At 37.5% G+C, this 19,477-nt stretch overlaps 1 protein-coding gene across 15 annotated transcripts in view; it reads right to left on the bottom strand.

Annotated features, from left to right (window-relative positions):
* The window catches only part of FAM13A (family with sequence similarity 13 member A), a 368,957-nt gene that overhangs the window by 96,217 nt on the left and 253,263 nt on the right, over nucleotides 1–19,477 (bottom strand). For 4 of the 15 annotated variants that reach the window (XM_059172961.1, XM_059172915.1, XM_059172900.1 and 1 more), the window contains 2 exons: nucleotides 13,856–13,897; nucleotides 2,188–2,232 (listed from right to left, as the gene is read on the bottom strand). The exons of 3 other annotated variants lie outside the window; for them this stretch is intronic. In XM_059172961.1, coding sequence (XP_059028944.1) covers nucleotides 2,188–2,232; nucleotides 13,856–13,897 — 87 coding nt within the window. Of the gene's footprint in view, nucleotides 1–2,187; nucleotides 2,233–3,999; nucleotides 4,361–13,855; nucleotides 13,898–19,477 lie in introns of those variants that run through there. 8 more of the 15 variants (XM_059172999.1, XM_059173010.1, XM_059173023.1 and 5 more) reach the window with 4 other exon arrangements.

Genomic DNA, 19,477 nt, shown 5'->3' with positions numbered 1-19,477 from the left:
GGAGCCTGCTTCCTCCTCTCTCTCTGCCTACTTGTGATCTCTGTCAAATAAATAAATAAAATCTTTAAAAAAAGAAAAAGTCTAAGTGGGTTAAAGATTTGTTTCTTAGCCTACTGAAATCTTTCTATACATAAAATAGAGATTCTAACTACAGCCCACAAAATATAAGGAAAAAAGTCCCCTCGGATATAAATCATGCAAAAAGCCTGAGGTATATGTAAAGCCTGGAATCTGATAAAACATACTATCTCTTTAGTGACAGAAGGTGAACATAGTCACCTGAGTGAAGAAAACTTTTTTTTAAAGTAATCTCTATACCCCACGTGGAACTTGAACTCATGACCCTGAGATTAAGAGTCACATGCTCTACTGACTGAGTCAGCCAGGTGCTCCAAGAAAACTTATTTCAATTCTTAATTTAATATGGTTTCCCCATTTATTTTATTATTATTTTATTTCTTTGGGGGAACTTTTTCAGATGGCAAGAATATCTATATAGTGCTAAAGTGTACTGAGTTTTATCCTTTGGTATAACAAGTACATATAGATATTTTAGTATTTTTAAAAAGAATGGAGACAGTCTAAACAACTCAACAGATATGTAATAAGATCTCATCTTTAAGCCATTTAAAGTGAATTGTAAGAATGGAGTTCCTTGCTTTACAAAGGTTCACATTCTAAACATTCAACCTCTGTAGTTTTTTCTAAATATCATGTGTTTCTAAACAGTCAACTCCATTCCTGAAGGTCTACAAATTACAATAGGTAATAAACAGATGGCAAAATACATTAAAGGGAACCAAGGTATTTATTTTTTCCTTAGCTTGCAAACACATCTGTTATTCTCATCTCAGACACAGATTAGGAGTAACAAATTTATCTTCTACATAGTTTCACAATATGCTAAGAAAGCCTAAAAAGTCACCCATGAAAATTGTTTAAGCTAAGCAGACATTAGGGTTAAAAACATGCCCTCTAATAACATCATAGGATGTTGTCCATGTTACCAATGTAACAGGCACATCTCTATTACTATGCTAATCATACTGTCCATTACTGCACTCACCACATGTGTTGTAATTGTCTGGTAGTATGACTGCATCTGCCCTAGCATGTGACCTCTTTGAAGCAAAGCTTGTGTCTCAATTATCTCAGTATCCCTGGTAGTATAAACTGTTTAATATATCTGAGAATACTGTAAGCATGCTTTGTTTGTTATAGTTTTAAAAACTTTATGTATTTGAGAGAGAAAGAGAATGGGGCAGTAGGGCACAGGGAGAGGGGGAGACACACACACACACACACACACACACACAGAATCCAAGCAGACTCTGCATTGGGCGTGAGCCCCAAGCAAAACTCTACCTCATGACCCTGAGATCATGACCTGAGCAGAAACCAAGAGCCAGAGACTTAACCGACTGTGCCACTCAGGTGGCCATAGTATACTTTGTTCTAACACAGAACACTAACACCTAGTAGATGAAAGCATGGATTATGAAAAAAACACTTATAAAGTCATGATATTAAAGATGTTATTTGGGGACGTTGAGTAGTATAGTGTTAGATTCTTATATATACCTGCTGTCAATGGCTTTACACAAGCTACAATCATTAACTAGAGTTTAGATAAGTGTTTCCCTGAGTGTGTGGACCATTAGTGTCAGATTTGCTTTCAGGAAGCTTGTTAAAAATGTATTTACTTTCCCTGTGACACCCAGATTCAGATTCACTAAGTCTAGGGAAAGAGGGGAGCTTTTCCTATAAGCTGATTTAAAAAAAATGAGTTTCTCAGGTAATTGTCATGCACTTAAAGTATGAGAACCATTGGCCACTCTGCTCAGTACAAAATAGGGAACGTGAATTTGACTGATACTTGAAGCTATTCTTTTACTCACCCACTTTTAATTCAGTTTCTAGCCCCTTACTGCTGCAAAACAGAACTGAGCAAAGCACTCATGCCATCAGTCAGCATGCATTTCACAAGGCTCTGCAAACTACATGCTTCAGGCAGCGTTAATAGCAGGGGCCCTCGCCAACAGTCATCATTACTAGAGACTCCCAGAAATCCTTAGCCTAAGGCACTGAACTGGGTTTGGAAGAAGCAATTACACATGGGAAGAGGAAAGTTTTCTGCATAAGCATCTAAATTCACAAGAGATCCTTAAGAAGGAGAACTACACAAACCTGCTCCTTGCCTTCAGGATGTTTATAATCAAAGGCAGGCATAGGCTGGAAGGGAAGAATGCAGGGTAATCAATCAAATGAAATTCTCAGACCACAGACCAGTGAATGCACCAATTAGCATTCTTGAATGCAAATTCAAATTATTCCTCTTACAGAGGCTTACTAACTAACAGTGCAAAATAATTCTGGAAATTATGCTAATTTGATTTCAGCTTTCATTAACTCTCTAAGCAAGGTTTTAGTGGTACAAAGATCTATTTTCTTAAAAATATTTACCAGTTACATTATCAAGAAGCTTATCACAGAGTTCAGTAATAGCCAATGTTCTTCTCTAGAAAATGATAGCTTAAGACCCTTAAGACTGCAGTCATTATAAGCAAAACAAGTCCTCAGTTATAAAGCCGGAAACCAAATTCAGTCTCCAAAAAGTGTACATTAGTTTTATAGTCTGTTGGACACTTCAAGTATGTGGCCCTTTCCACTGGGTTAATAGAGAAGAATTTCAGATCTATCCACGAACCACTGTCTGTTCCCTTGGGTTATTAATTTTTAGAAAAGGAATTCCTGGGACACCCCATCAAGTTCCCATTGCAGGGCTCTTAACAGTTCAGTGAAAGAATAATAACTACACTGGTCTCTGTCACAGCATCCATCTGCAGGAAACACGCTGCAAATAAACACTGAATTTTTCTTAACCTTATTTTCACTGTTGAAACATGAACATTCAGTAAATAGGTTTTAAAATTCAACTTCATTTTTGTCTAGATTTTTTCCAGCCTTATAAACTGTAATTACCACTTGATTTTTAAGATCATTTTCACTAATAAAACACTTTATAGTTTTCTTAAAGGAAGTGTTTGTATCAAATCAAATGGTACTGCATGAAAGGCGGTTAATGTTGAAGTATAATAATATGATTGCAAAAGTAATTCTAAAAAGCATAAAACGTGACCTTAGGCAGCTCTGAGACTTCCTCTGTGCCTCAGTCTTCTGATTGTGAAACTGGAGGACTGGACTCTAGTCCTCACAAAGGTGACTTCCAGCCTGACCACTCCAGGATACATCATTCACTTATTCCTTCACCAGCAATTTGTTGGTTTGTAACAAGCCCTTTTGTTTTAATTTACCTCTCTCTGCTTTTGTATAACTCCTCTGCTCCGCCCTCCACAGTCCATACTACAATTATTAATGCAAAAACAGAACCCAGTGCTCAGTCATTCTTACATAGCATTTTTTTTTTTTAAAGGTGGCATTTGTGTAATAAATCTACCTAGAATTATTTATGGTGAAATTCTGGCCTTCGCATTTGTGTCCATGTATTGTAATGTACCTACTGACAGAAAATCCTTGCTTAGATCTGGACTCCAGAAGAGAGGGATCCTAACCTGCCTTTTTAAAAGGTCTCTCGCCTACAGACATCCTATCAAATAAGCTGAGAGCTTGCCACAGCTTCACAACACTGCGAAGGAGCGGATTCAGTTTTTTAGTAAACCCGTTTCTATACATTCTTTCGTTTCTGTTTTCCTTCAGAGGTCAGAGATGTTTTCTTACATGTATTTTCATCCAAGGAAGGAAATAACTGAACACAACATCATCAAGTGAGAAGCACAAGAAACTGGATGTCAATGTCAGTAAAAGCGGCAGTATCATATTCAGAGTCTTCTGGTCTCGGGAAGGACATCACGGACGCAGGGCTCCACACGCTTGCAGCACGCTACTAAAAAATGCCAAGTACTGGCAAAGTTACATGGTTTCATACAACTCAGAAAATGCAGAAGAGAATAAAATAAAACACACAGGAAAGAGTACTACCTTTGCAGAGGCATGATTTCACAGGCCATCCTTGCAGACGCGATTGCCAGGGACCCTCACAACTGGCTCTTGCACACCGATCTGGCCGTCGGTGGGAAGCGGCTTCTCCCGGCGGCTGAGCGGGGCTCGGGGCGGGATGGCAGGCTGCACCTCGCAGCTGGAGCGGCCACTGGCGCTGCCCTTAGCCCCTGTGCGGCCGCTCCCAGCCTCCAAACTTCTTCAAGCAATGCTATTTTATCGGCTGCCTCTCTACACTTACACTGCAGTCCACTTTGACCTTTTGTTCCAGGGAAGCAGCTGAAACCTCCAGCCAATCAACGGGGCAGCTGCCCTGGTGCTTAAAGGCGCTGTTTCTTTTGCTCCTGCTGCCGCCCGCTCCTGCTGCTCCTCCTCCTCCTCCTCCTCCTCCTCCTCCTCCTCCTCCTCCTCCTCCTCCTCCTGTTTCTCAGGGGGCTTGCCTAATTCTGGTAACTCGAAACTTTCCTCTTAGCGAATCCGCAGACAAGCTTGTCAGTCTGGGGAGAGCAACCAATAACTGCGGCCAGAGCAAAGAGTCCCGTACTTCTCAATGTTACAGAGACTGCCAAGGAGGAAATCCATTTGTCAAGGAAAGACATCGCCTATGAAACTAAAGGTTTCTGTGACACAAGGCAAGACCTAAGCTCCATCCCCTCTCTTCCTTTAAAAAAGAAAAAAAAAAAAAATCCAAACAAACCGCTGGCATTGGAAGGCACGATACTTTTCTAGAAGGAAGGCATGCTTCTAGACCCTTGCCCTACCCACATTTATTTCCTGCTGTTTGTTTACCCTGCAGTGGTTACTAGTCACTGGTGACATCACCCCAGGCACGTAGCTCACACTTCTGGGGAGAATACATGTCCTAAGATTGTCCAGCTTCTCAAGGGATCAAAGTGTCTACTCCCATGAAAGTTATTTCAACTTACCATCTCTGCACTTTATCTTTATAAAAATTGAATGTGCTTAAAAAAAAAATTGAATGTGTTTATTTGCATAATCATTTCCCTCTAAGAACATTAACAGCATGTTTTGGTTGGTTGCTTATTGAGGTATTTATCTAGTGTTCTATTGGTCTATATAGCTATTTGTTTATTTTTTACAAGTAACACCAAATCAATTTTTCCATAAGGTCTGCTAAACGCCCGTTAATTATCCAGCCTTCCTTGCAGTTTCTGCTTCAGTACAGAATACTGAAGTGTTATTCTGAGGAACATAATTGCTAATCCATAGATTTTATACACTGCAAGAACAACATAAGTACATTTTAAAAAAGATTTCTTTCACATCACGAGGGCTGCAAGGAATTTATAAGAAAGCCCAGAGCATCGCTTTTCATAGGATAAAGGGCAGACGGCCAGAGTCCATGGTGTTGAGAAACAGCAGGGGCTTAAAGGTCCAAAAGGTAGCCTCCTCCCCTGTAGTTTTTCCCAGTTTTTTCCCCACAGACAACTCATAATTCTGAATTTAGAACACAAAATCCTACTGTGTGTCCTTTTCTTTATTATACCTGCTAATAAAAACATTTCACTGTCTGACTAAATCTACTTAACCATATTTATGAAAGTGGGTTAGTCATCCTGAAACTTGTGTTCAAATATTAACATAGAATATTAATGACTAAATTCAGCCTTTTAAAACAGAAGTTGACTTAAGTTCAGACTTTAATTAAAATTAATATATTCCTTTTTTGATATTAGATTGGGAAATTCTAATTTGATTCTACAACAACTTAGTTCTGTATATTTGCTTACATTTATTTTTCAAAATGCCTTTACATCTTGCTGAACACTTTGGTAAACTGCTTGAGTTAGAAAATCATGGTTAGGGTGGCTAGGTGATGGACATTGGGGAGGGTAGGTGCTATGGTGAGTGCTGTGAAGTGTGTAAACCTGATGATTCACAGACCTGTACCCTGGGGCAAATAACACATTATAAAAAAAAAAAATAGCCACTTTAAAAAGTGGCTTTATTTTTTAAAAACTTTAAAAAAATGTCATGGTTATATATCATAACATCTTCATTGATGAGTACAGTAGGTACTAGAAAATTAAGTAATTTGTTCAAATTTACATAGGAAGTCAGTGGCAGAACAGAAACTGGATTCACAGCTTCTCAGGTCTGCTCCCGAATCCTGCCACCTCACAGTGCTTACTCTAATCTATATGTATATGAGTTTTTAAATATTTTGTCAGATACAGATAGGTTGGGAAATACAGTTGGCCATTGAACCACACAGGTTGAACTGTGCAGGTCCAATAACGCATTTTTTTTTTTCAAATATAGTACAGTGCTGAAAATGTTTTCTCTCTTCCTACTGATTTTAACAACATTTTCTTTCTCTAGCTCCCTTTATTGTAAGAATACAGTGTGCAATACATATAACCACAAAATACGTAAGACAGTTATTCAAGTTATTGGTAGGGCTTCAGGGAGTCAAAAGTTGTATATGGTTTTTCGACGGCACAGGGGTTGGTGTCCTTAACCCTCGTTGACCAAGGGCCAACGGTAATTAAAGTTCAAATGACAGAAGTAATATTTTGTCTTTTCTGATTTTTACGAACACATCAATACTAAATGGTGAAAATGAGTTCACCAATAAAGACCCCAGCATCAGTATGGTAAATTAAACCACAATTTACATTCATTAATTAAACTGTAAACTACAATTTACATTCATTACCTACTAAAGATGAAATACTGATGAATAGGGGGGCATTCAAATTTTAACACCTGATTCCACTTATGTTTCCTGATAAATTAAGTCTACCTTCCTGATATATTAAGTCTAATATGCCATATTACTAGTGACAGGTCAATGGTTATTTTTAAAAATTACTGACCACTGTAACTCAGTAATCACACACCTTTTCAAGTTTCATCATTTATTTATAACAATTCCTCCTCTTTTGGACTCTCGGTTTCTTTTCTGGGCATTGCTTGATGATCATTTAGGAATGTGTACCTGGACCACAGCTCTTCCTCACTACCACACCCACCAAGGACTCTGCATCAGGGATCTACTTTGCTACTTTCCATTGCTAACATCCTCAGAGCAGTTCCTCAGTCAGCCAGCAGGGGCGCCATTCCCCTGAACTCTACCAGTTCTAACTACTCGAACACTGATACCCTGCCCGCATTTGCTCCACACTTAGCCCCTTCCCGTGCATCACTCAACCCCCACGATCCTGCCTCCCCCATTCCTCCTCCTCTACCTTAGCTCTCTCTTCAGCAACAACTGTTCTTCTGTCTGCAGAGGATAATCTGCACCCAAACCAACAGGCATGCAGCTTAAAAAAAGGCACATTCCTGGCTCTCCTCAGCATTTAGTTATTTCTAAAATGGGTTCACTAGCTTCCTCGGTGTCTTCACCCTTTCTAAATCCTGCCAGCTGGGTTTTCTACTGCCAGACTGCTAAACATTGCAAAAGAAAGTCACATAGCCCTGGAAACTAGTGGTACTAAAAATTCATGCTATTTAACCTCGGCATGAACCTCAATTCTGTGTGGCAACTTTTTAGTTATCTTAAATGATTTTTCACTGCATTCCCATAGAAACTGCTGCAGGTCGTCAGCGCCACATACCTGAAGCTCTCTCAGTCACACATTACCTCTCCTCCAAAATTTATTCAGAAAGCCAAGATCATCAAATATAAGTGAGTGAGTACCTTAAGTCTTTGGTCTTTTTGTTACACTTAATGGTTTAAGTGCACCCCTGCTCCCCATATATACACATCATACACACGTCTTCTTCTATTTGACTTCTTTTTTTTTTCTTTTTTTTCTATTTGACTTCTATTTGACTTTTTCCTAGTCTAGGAGAAAAGGTCTCACTCACAGGATGCCAATTTCTTATCTACCTTCTGGATATCATCATTTTCTCCTTTCTCTGGAAGAAGCCTGATCTCTCCTAGATCTTAACTATAGGCCCCTTTCCAGTAGGTGTCCCTCAGCCTTAAAAAGTTTTCCTCAGCGGCCCTGCTCTCTGGCGCTAGTGCTGTTTCCCCCTCTTTCCCAATGACAGACTTTCTCCGAAGCCTACCTCTGCCGTGCCCACTTCTGCATAAATTACTGACTTCCCACCACATGCCAACAGACTTGAGACTTCATCACTTTTCTGAAACTGCTTTAAGGCCACCAGTGCTCTTTTGACTATGAAATGCCTTTTCTTGAAGCCCTTTCTACTCTTTTTTTTAAAAAAAAGATTTTATTTATTTGAGAGAAAGAGAGCATGAGAGCGAGCACAAGCAGGGTGAAGGGCAGAGGGAGAGGCGGGGTCCTGGCTGAGCAGGGAGATTGATGTGGGACTCAATCCTGTGAGCCAAAGGCAGACAGTTAACTGGCTGAGCCACCCAGCTGCCCCCTTTTCTACTCTTAACTTTTCAGAAACACTCACCCTCGGTTTTCTGAGTCTTTGGCTCCCCTGCCCTGTCATCTTTCCCAAGAATTCCCCAAATGTCCCTGATGTTTCCATCCTTTTATTTCATTTGTCTTTCCTTCTCTCTTACCAATCCTCCCTGCCCTGCCTTCCAGACCAGCACCATTCAGTACAGACATTTTATTAGGGCTTAATAAGTTGTGTTCTGGAATGAGGCTCCTGGAGAGTGTATCCTGATTCTACGACAGACGAGCAGTGTAAACTTGGGCAGGCTGTATATTAAGCTCTGAAGTTGCTCTGAGGAATAAATAAGATCATGTATGTAAAACAAAAAGAATAGTCCCTGGCAAATAATAAGCACTAAATCATTATTAGTATTATTATCCTAATCAACACTTTGAAACCCTCCTGTTATATGACCCTCACATTTCTCTTCCTCCTGGCCCCTCTCGTTAATGATGTTGTTATTCTCTTTATGAATCAGATTCAAAGCGTGAATCATCTTTGCTTCTCCTCCCTTGCCTCTCCTTAAGTGAAGCCGTTGACTGGCTTGTCTCTTTAATCAGCTGGCCTCGGTCATCTGCAGTAGGATGATGATCCTTCTGCCTCCACTCAAACTACCTCCAGTGCATGCATTTCACTATTAGAGTGAGTTTCCTACTGTGACTGTGATCTGCTCACTTGGCACTCACCCTTCTGCTCAAAACCTTCATTAGCTCCCACCACCTCTTCAATGAACCCCTATTATTTAATATGATGATTAAGACTCTCCACCAATTAACCCCAACTGACTCCTCCAGTTCAGCTGCTTATATTTCCTAAAGAAATCACTCCAAACAAACCTGGAGACTATTTTTGAACCTGCTCTAAATTTTTCTATCCCAAACATGAACATTCGTTCATACTTCATGCTTTTCCTTCTGTCTGGACTATTTTACCATTTCACTTTCTCCTGGCAAAATTCTATGTATATGTCAGTCAGGCTTAGGACGGTTAGAAGAACTCTCTTTCCCCTTTTAAGTCCTATAGCCCTTTGCATCCCTAATGATATTTATCTTTTCTCTCCCCTCAACAATTTTATTATTATTTGAATCTATATATTACTTCCCTATTGTAATGTAAGATCTCTAGGATGAGAACTCCATCTTCCTGTAGCAACTACACAGAACAGACAGTAAGTGTTGAATGAATTCATTGATAGGTCAAACACTCTTCCAGAAACAGAAGCATAGCTCCTTTGATTAGATTTTAATTTATCAAGCAATATTTCCATCCACTTTTTAACATATCCCATTGTAGACCTACACTTAAGATAAAGCAGATGCCTCACCCAGGTTCAGGTAAAGAATGATAACCAGTAATTGACGAAAGAAATAAATCACTGAGTTTAGACATTGATGTGCAAATAGAGATGACAATGTAAGATTGTTAAGATTCTATCCAAAACTTTTGAAAGCTTTAAAGCATTTTACATTATGCAGTTTCTCCTGGATTGTCTATTTCCCTTACTACACTTCAGCTGGCTTGTAGACCTCTAATTTTCTTACATAATTTCTTCATCAGATTCCAAGTGTTTGGTAATACATGTGTTTGCCCTTGTGCTATCAAGAGCAAACACTGCTCCAAAAATGATGTGGCTTCAGTTGTTTCAATTTCAACATCAGTTTGAAGCAATCCAAGAGCCAAGAACATTTCTTGGTCACATTAGTTTGCTTTCATATATTGTTTTAAAATCAGACCGATTTATTTCCTAAAACAAAAGGACATATTAAGACGAATTCCTTCTTACAAGTTTGGTAACAAGGTGCTAATTCTTAGGCAAAGTTTCTTCCTCATATTTTTATCCATCTTTGTAAAATGCACTAAGGAGCAATGGCTTTCACAAGACAGTGACACAGGACTTATAAATGGTAATGACTAAAGCTGATAGGAGTTTTCCATAATCATGAAGCCAGTATTTTTAGGGTACATATAATTTCGATACTCTGGTACTGCTGCACAGGGTCCTGATTAAACTTGCTCTCTGGCAATCTCTGTTAGAACGCTAGCAAATTCCAGAGCTCAAGAAAACATCATCCTCAACCAACAGCAATAAATGTCAAAAAAAAAAAGGGGGTGGGGAGAATCTACAGAGGTCGTATATATGTAAGGCAACTATCATTTCTTAAGAATCTATGCTGTGCTCATTTTAATAGATGTGGAAAGGAAGAAGTTAATTAACTCGAACACTCAGCTAGTAAATGGCTCACATGAAGTCAGCATCTGAACGCCATATTTCCACTACATAATAGCTCTTACAGATAATAAAGTATTACAAATACCTATTGATATTACATATTATCAATAAGCTCCAAGAAATAAAGAATTCTTTTTTTTCTTTCGGTCTGAGGCTTATATTTAGATGAGTCAGTGTGTGTGTGTGTGTGTGTGTGTGTGTGTGTATTGTAATATCTTATACTGCTTATTTGAACCAAAGACACACACTGGATGAAAACAAACATCTTCTGCTATACTGAGTCAGCACTCTGTGTGTGTGTGTGTGTGTGTAGTGGTAGCAGCCAGCTGTAGCTGCAATGTGGGAAGGAAGTGACTGGGCTGTTGAGGGAAAGAGGAAGACAGAAAAAGATGGAAAAAATGAAGCTTTAAGTGGCGTTCTTAAGTGTATTCCTCTTATTAAGAAATTAATATACAGAAATGACAGATGGGCTGTCAGTTGTTTTTATGTAAAAAAAAACTACAGTGTTTAAGAATAATTATTAAATCCTTATAGAAGATTTACTTTAGAAGTCAAAACTGACACTCAAGCTAAGTGGAACAGGGAAATTTTCTATATAGGTGAACTATTTCTTTCAGTAACAACAGAAATCAACCTGCCTGCATTACTTAAGGCTAAAATAAAAAAAAAGTTAAGAAAATCAACATAATTATTTTCTCATTTATTAGGCTTCTCTATAGAAGAAGACTGTTGAAAAAAATCCCATGGGGATAGAAATTATATAGTTGGTTTTCCAAAGACACCCTCTTTAATTCTAAAGGTGGATCTCACTTTTAATACTGTGTGCTGGCTTATATCACTAAAATATATTTGACCAGCTTTGCTGGACCTCAGATGGCTAGAGGGTTCATTTATTTAGGTGCTAAAATCCTACAGGGTGGCAGTGAGGGAGTAGCAAGAACACTGCTTTAGCAATGAGGCAGGGTTTCCAGGCCTCCACACCTGGAGATACACTACTCAGGCTGCCCTTCTTCACCCTCCTGGCAGCTTTGATTTTACTAACTGGCTCCAACATTCCCAATATAGAAAATAAGATTTAGAACATTCCCCAAGAAGACTGAGTAATGATTTCAAATGGAAAGATGAGTGTTTCTATTTGATGGTACATGAATACACAGTTCTATAGAAATTCATACGGAAGCTTTCTCTATTTTTTTCCTTTACAGAAGTAAATTTCTTGTAACAACTGAGGGACTGAAATTTCTCCATAAAAAGTGGCTAAAAATAAACTCTTTGAGACAACTTACATAATTGTTCCCCAACTTTCTGGGACAGAGAAAAATCCACATTTTTGCCAGATGGAATCTCAGTGAGTGACAACTGCCAATAAATAAGCGCTCAAGCACATTTTCCTGGAATGGGACCCCGTGGGCATGACTTTCTCCAAATGTCCCTTGGGAGTTCAGATAATAGTGTTTCTGTTCTTCTAAAATAAGTCATGTCCCACACAACAGCTGCTACCACACCTGAGATCAGCCGCCTTAAATTGTCCCAGTGAACTTTCACCCTGTTAAATGATATTTCCTGGCAGAGGAGAAACAGGTTTCAGCAGAGGTTCCTTAGAGAAATGTCAGAGTTGTTCAGTGTGATATGGTAACCGGCAGACTAATTCTGTAGCCATATATCATAAAATAAACCTCATACTTCCAAGACTTGAAACACTGAGCACAAGCACAGAATCTCTGAATGTCAACACACCGGCTGGTCATATTTATTTATTTACTTCAACACAAAGCATTGTGCTTTTCTTTGAAGCAACCAAATAAATAATGAAAATATATTTAAAAACAAAGTAAGAGGAAGTAGTGATTATTTGTGTTACCAAGAATAGGTCACATAAAAAAAAAAAAAAAGGATCACAATCATAGTGCCTTAAAGTGTCAACATCCCTACTGCATTTTAAACGATCTAATTTTTTAGAAGTGCTTTTAAATTCAGTATTTCAGAGAACTGGGCCCATTGCGTTCATTGTGTATGTGCTATATCTTCTCTACCTAGTGCTATTCATATATAGAACATTATTAGAATTCACAATAAAACCAAAAAACTTTTTTCTCCATTGAATTTTAGTGAGGAGATATGTAAATTGAAAAAAATTCAAATAAATAAGAAATAAACTGGATGTATAATTACTAAATAAAGCTTATAAAACCAATGATTCCCTCCATAGGCAATGCAATTGATTCACTATTCAAAGAGATATAGAAAATGCCTTGAAAACCAAATTATAATTCTACAGTGACTTTCTAGAATATTACTTCAGTAAGACAACTCTAAAACATAAATCAATCCAACTTTTAAAGTCTAGAAACAGCCTAGTAAGATACTTTTAAACAAATATGAGTAACTCTGGAAATAATATCATCCTAGATTTTAAATCACTCCAAGAAACAGATAAATAGTATAGAATTTGGCCAAACCAAGTAATAATTGAATGTATTCTTTGTCATTGAGTTAAAATGAGATAATATTATCTCTTTCCTTTCTGTCCATTAGTCCATGACTGATGCCTGTTCTTTTTCATGCTCCCCACCACCCCCATTTAAAGTTGTATTATTTAATCTCTGAATTATAGCATTTTCTTCTTAATAGGTTTTGCTGAGTTTAGTTTTCTCTACCCTCAATCCATCAATTGTACAGATTTGATATTCCTAAAACACTGCTCTAAAAATGTCAGAAAGCTCTGAAAGTTTTTCATAGCTTACAAAGTAAAATCCAAATTCTATACACACCACCCTATTCCTCTGTTTTCACACTCACGACCTTTCTCCTTCACTGGAACTGGGGGTTCAGGCAAGCTGAACTGTCCTCGCCTGCTGTCATGTCTGCTTTCCTGCAATTTCTATTTGAGACATTTCTCCTAGCCAGGAATCCCCTCCTGGCCACATACCCACTGAACCAAAGCTCAGACTGCCTGGGTTTCTCATATGCTGCCCCATCTGATTCCTCCATTCAGGGGATTTTATCTTGAATGAATGAAGCCATAATTGCCAAGTCCAAAAGAAGTTCTCACTCTACACAATTTCTCTAAAATATGACAATTACTACTTCCTCCTTGAAACATTTGACATTCTTGATTTAAAAAACAAAAAAAAATTTTTCTTATTACAAATTATATAGTATATGTTCACATACACATTTACAAAATATAGACAAGAAAGTAAAAGTCAAACATAATCCATCACTTACCTAACCAGTGTTCCATGTGTTTGTATACATTCCACTTCTCCTCTGTATATATAATATATAACACATATAATTATATACAAAGATGGGACAGTGTGAAGGTACTTAACGTTATTATACTCTATACTTAAAAATGGCAGATAAGGTAAATTTTATATATATTTTACCACAATAAAAAATATTGGATAATGTACTACATACTATTTTATAGCACATTTTATATAATAATCAGTAATATATTTCTAATCCTCAAAAATATTTTCTATGCTTGTCTTATCATATTTTTATCCATGATAATGATATATAGATTTTTTAAATATTTTATTTATTTATTTGACAGAGATCCCAAGTAGGCAGAGCAACAGACAGAGAGAGGGAGAAGCAGACTCTCTGCTGAGCAGAGAGCCCGATGTGGGGCTTGATCCCAGGACCCTGGGATCATGACCTGAGCCGAAGGCAGAGGCTTTAACCCACTGAGCCAACCAGGTGCCCCGATAATGATATTTTTAATCATTTGGTTCAAGTAGTGACTACCAGATTTCTCCACTGTAAAAGGAGAAACATTATCTGTGAGATGATCATTGGAGACTGTGAAAGTTTAGACTCCAGACATATTGTGAGCATCTATTTTGAAGGCAGAGATAACCGGACTTGCTGATGGATTGGTTGAGAAAGGGTAGAGGAATCTCAGATTTTTGGCTTGAGTAACTGGTGAATAGTGGCACAATTTATTGAGAAGTGGAAAAACTTGCGTAGAAATGGGACTGCCTTTTTTTAGGTGGAAGTATGAATTGGGAGGCCTGTTTTATATAGACTGAGTGTGAGATATTTATTAAATATTTGAGTGGACTCATCAGGAAGCCAATAGGGAGGACTAGCCTCATGGGTACATGAAATATGCAGTCTCCTGGGGCCCCATACTGGGTTTAGTAGGTGGTAGCACCAATTGGATATATCAATTGGGAGTACGATGGAGAGGCTGGAGGAAAACTAACCTTTGCAAGGTCTAGAAACAGTCTGCAAAAGAAGACAGATTTTGCAAATGAGACTAAAAAAGCATATTCAAGAAGACTAGAGGGAAAAGAGGAGAGTGTGGTATTGCAGAAGCAATGTGAAGAAAGTTCTTTGTAAGGGAATAATGAGTTGGGTCAAATGTGGCTGAGCAAGAGTAAGGTGAGAATAGTAGATTGATCTCTGGATTTGGCAGTATGGAGACTGCTGGTGTCCTTACTAGGAACACTTTCAGTGTTGTGTGGGTTGAAGAACAGGAGGAATGGATGTTAAGAAAGCAAGTAGGTATACTCCTTTATTGGAGATTTGCTCCAAAGGAGAAGAGAGATACTCTTTCTGGGCAAGTGTTAAAAAAGTGTTGTGAGTTATTACAACATGTTTTTATCCAATGGAAAAAATCTAGAAGGAAATTGATGTCAGAGAAGGGAGGTGATTATTTGAATATCATCCTTAGGTCAATGAAAGGGAATGGGATTCAGAGTACAAGCACAAGGGTTGATCCCAGAGAGGTGCAAGTTTAGTTCATCCACTGTAATAGTACAGAAGGCAGAGTATAAGGGTATAGATATGAATACCTTTGTAGATTTGGGAGGTAGGAGGGTAACATCAGTCTTTTGTGATTGTTGTGTGAAATAAGATAAAAACTTTGGATTGTGCCATAATATTTTATAGATCTAAGCCATGTCCATTTCTTTATTAAACTGAGGTTCATGTTTTCAGAAAACAAAGGCACTGGTGAAAGAAGAGAAGAGCTAGGATGCTAACATAATTTTATTTTTGTTTTTCTAAAATCTGGCTCAGATTGTTGATAAGGAGACCAAAAAGACAATTCCATGGGAAAAGAATAGTCTTCTTAGCAAATGGTGCTGGGACAACTGGATATCCGCATGCAAAAGAATGAAGTTGGACTGATGCCTCATACCACATATAAAAATTAACTCAAAATGTACTATATACTTAATTTTAAGAGCAGAACTATAAAACTCTGAGAAAAAAACATAAACATAAATCTTTGTGACTTTGGATTAAGCAATGGTTTCTTAGATTAGACATCAAAATCATAAACTAGAGAAAAAATAGATTACTTGAACTTTATCAAAATTAAAAACTTCTGTGCTTCAGGGAACATTATCAAAAATGTGAAAAGACAACCCTCAGAATATCAAAAAATATCTGAAAAATTGCGTATTTGACAACAGGCAGTATCCAGGATCTATAACTAACTCTCCCAGCCGGTAAAAAGACAACCTGATTTTAAAAATGGGCTATTTGAATTGCCATTTCTCCAAAGAAGATATACAAATGGCAAATAAACATATGAAAAGATGTTCCTCATTATTCCTTAGGGAAATGCAAACCAAAACCACAATATGACACCATCCTACACTCAGCAGAATGGTTGTAATAAAATAGACACTAACAAGTGGTAACAGAGATGTGGAGAAACTGGAAATACGATACACTGTCAGTTGGAATGCAAAATGAAGCATTCACTTTGAGAAGTAGTTTATGGGTTCTTGAAAAAGTTAAACACAGCTTACTATATAAACCAGCAATGCCACTCCAGCCATGTACATAAGCGAACTGAAAACATAGAAAGACTTGTACACAAATGTTTATACTAGCATTATTCATAATAGTCCCAAAGACCCAGCAACCCAAATGTCCCTCAACTGATGAATAAATAAAATGTGGTGTCCGTATTCAACAGAATTTTATTCAGCCTCAAAAAGTCATGAAATACTGACACGTAATATGGATGAACCTTCAAAGAATGTCCTAAGTGAAAGAAGGAGAGGCAAAGGACACATATTGTATGACTGCATTTAGATGCAGTGGCCAAGAGTTGGAGCTTCATAGAGATGAGAGGCCACTGACCATTCATGAAAAGGAACAAGGGCACTCCAGACAAAAGGAATGATGTTAGCAAAGATGCAGAGGTGTGAAATTATTATGGCATCCTTGAAATAATGTGGTTGCAATGCAGCCTGAGCATAGGATAAAGAACTGTGGTAGAGTAGGTAAGGAAGTAGATTGAGCCAGATTTTTAAAGAACCTGAATTCCTTGAAATTTATTCAATGAGAAGTCCTCTTGGCTTTTATAGCACCTCTCTTATGCCACTTCTCAACCTCTTACATTATTTTTGTTAACTGTGGATGAATTAGCCTCACTAAATAGACTGGGAGACCCCTAAAGATTAGAGAGCATGCCTTAGTTCTCTCTGGTTTTGCAGGGCCCATTGCAAAATGTGCTCACCAGGAGTTTGTTGACTTTGAATTACTAAAATAAATTTAGTTAAGGCCACAGCAGTCCACATATACTTTGGTGATTTACAGGCTACCAAAAATTATCTGCATGTATGAAAATAAATTTCCTTATTGTTAATACCATCTCTTTCATCAACCACTCAAACTAAAAACAAACTACATTTTCGTTAATTGAACATAATAAAAAATAAATAAACAAAACAAAAAACCAAAGAATAAACCTTACCAAGAACACAGTTAACAAATTTGTATGTTTTATGTATTATATACTGTGTTCTTATAATAAAGTAAGCTAAAGAAAATGTTAAAATCATAAGACAAGATTTTAAAAAAAGAACTTTGAAAAAAACCTTTTTAAATTGAAGTTTGGATCTCAGTGAAATGTCAAAATTTGAACAGTCAGAGCAATTGTACTAGAGTAGCAGTTTTGGTGAATGGGTAGAGAATTATTTGTTCTTTAATAATCAAAATACTTAGAGAAATATCAGAAGCTTTCATTTTAAACCACAAGAATAAAAGGAGACTAAAGTTAAATAATGGAAAATATTTTTAATAGGTATTCAGCTTATATGAAAACGTTCATCTGAGAAAACCTTAGAATATTTATTGTGGGAGCTGGCGGTGGTTAAGAACGGATTAGAAAACTATCTGTAAAGATAGAGATGTTTTTCTAACCCACTCCGGGACCTTGGGGCCTTTTACAAACCTACTTTTCTATAAATCTTCATTAGTAAGGCCAAAGAGTGGGAGTGCTCTGTCAGGGCAGTATGTGGGGAAGTTTACCACTGTGCTTTTCACAAGGCGGTTTCAAACTCCCCCTTCCCTACATGGGAGCTACTCCAGTAAAGCCTACAAGGTCAGCAAAACAGTTATATTATTTGGTAATTTTTCAAACAGTATGGTTAGGAATATTGTAGCTAAGAATTCTAATTTCATTTGATGTTCACTAGTCAGTTCAAGATTCTGAACTTGGCCCCCCGTATCAGAGTGTGAGACACTACAGGAAACACACACACATGTTCAGGAAACAACTGGAGTGCCCTTTATGAAGTAAAAACATGTGATGGTTATGACTGCTTTTTGTGGCTGGCTGGACTTTAGAAATAAAGAAAGTAATATTTAATTTCAGGACTTAATAGATCAGGATGCTTGAAGGACAATGAGTATGGTTAAAACTGTTGAATATCAATTCATTATTAGTATCATTTAAAGCCTGAATCTTATGACTTATACTACTGTTATATGAGACTAAAATATGAAGTGTTGTTTGGCAAACATCACGAGGAACACACTTTCTGCCACAGGAGCAGAGAGTTGCAGAGACTGGTTATAAGTATCATAAAACAATGGATTTTTCCTGTATAAATAAGCAACATCTTACTGATAACAGGGACAATATCAGGGTCAGAGTCCTGGTGGGGAGATGGCCCAGAGATTAAGCGGGGAAGACAAGAAAGCAGAGTTTTGACTTGTGTGGTATCTCTAAGGGTAGGCAGTACAAGGTTCCCTGGCATGAGGTGAGAACTTTCCAAAGACCCAAAGAGAGAAAACTCACACATAAAATTCTACTCTTTCAGAATCAGACCTCAACCTCTGAGGTGTAGGTCAGCTAGATGAAGAGAATGGAACTTAAACTCAAACTGAGCTCATTTAATAATAATAACACAACAACAGGAGCTAAGGCAGCAGCAGCAAACAAAGTAGGTGCCTGTTAGGTAAGTCCTGCTGTGGATGCAAAAACTACCCAGGAGACACACTCCCTTCTCCACCAGGCAGTCATAATCAGGTTGAGGAAGAAAGTAAAAAACACATGAAAGGGTAAAGAAATTCAAGATATAGAACAGGCAGGAAGTAACTGTAAAATAATCTAGACATATATATTAATCTCAGCCTGTCAATAAAACATGTAAACTTGGATAATTTGTCTAACTCAAAAAATATTTGTGAAATGAATAGTCTTCTCAGAATCATGATTTCTTCATCCAAAGTTACTTTTCAGATACAAATAAATCTTTTTACAAAGCTACTTGACAAAACTGTGATATAGGCCAAAAAATGTCACATGCAGGGTTATTATAATTTTTCCAGCATTGTTGAGGTATCATTGACAAACACTAAATTGTATATACTTAAGGTATAAAATATGATTTACATATACATTGTGAAATGATTACCACAATTAGGCAAATTAACACTTTCATCCCCCCACGTAGTTATGATTTTGTTTTTGTGATGGGAACAATAAAGACTAACTTTACCAGCAAATTTCAAGCATACAATATAATATTATTAACTACATTCATCACATTATACATTATATCTGCAGAACTTATTCACCTTATAACT

The sequence above is a fragment of the Mustela lutreola genome, chromosome 1 (genome assembly GCF_030435805.1).
Source record: "Mustela lutreola isolate mMusLut2 chromosome 1, mMusLut2.pri, whole genome shotgun sequence".
Classification (NCBI taxonomy): Eukaryota; Metazoa; Chordata; class Mammalia; order Carnivora; family Mustelidae; genus Mustela; species Mustela lutreola.
This window is presented reverse-complemented; position numbering and strand designations above follow the sequence as displayed.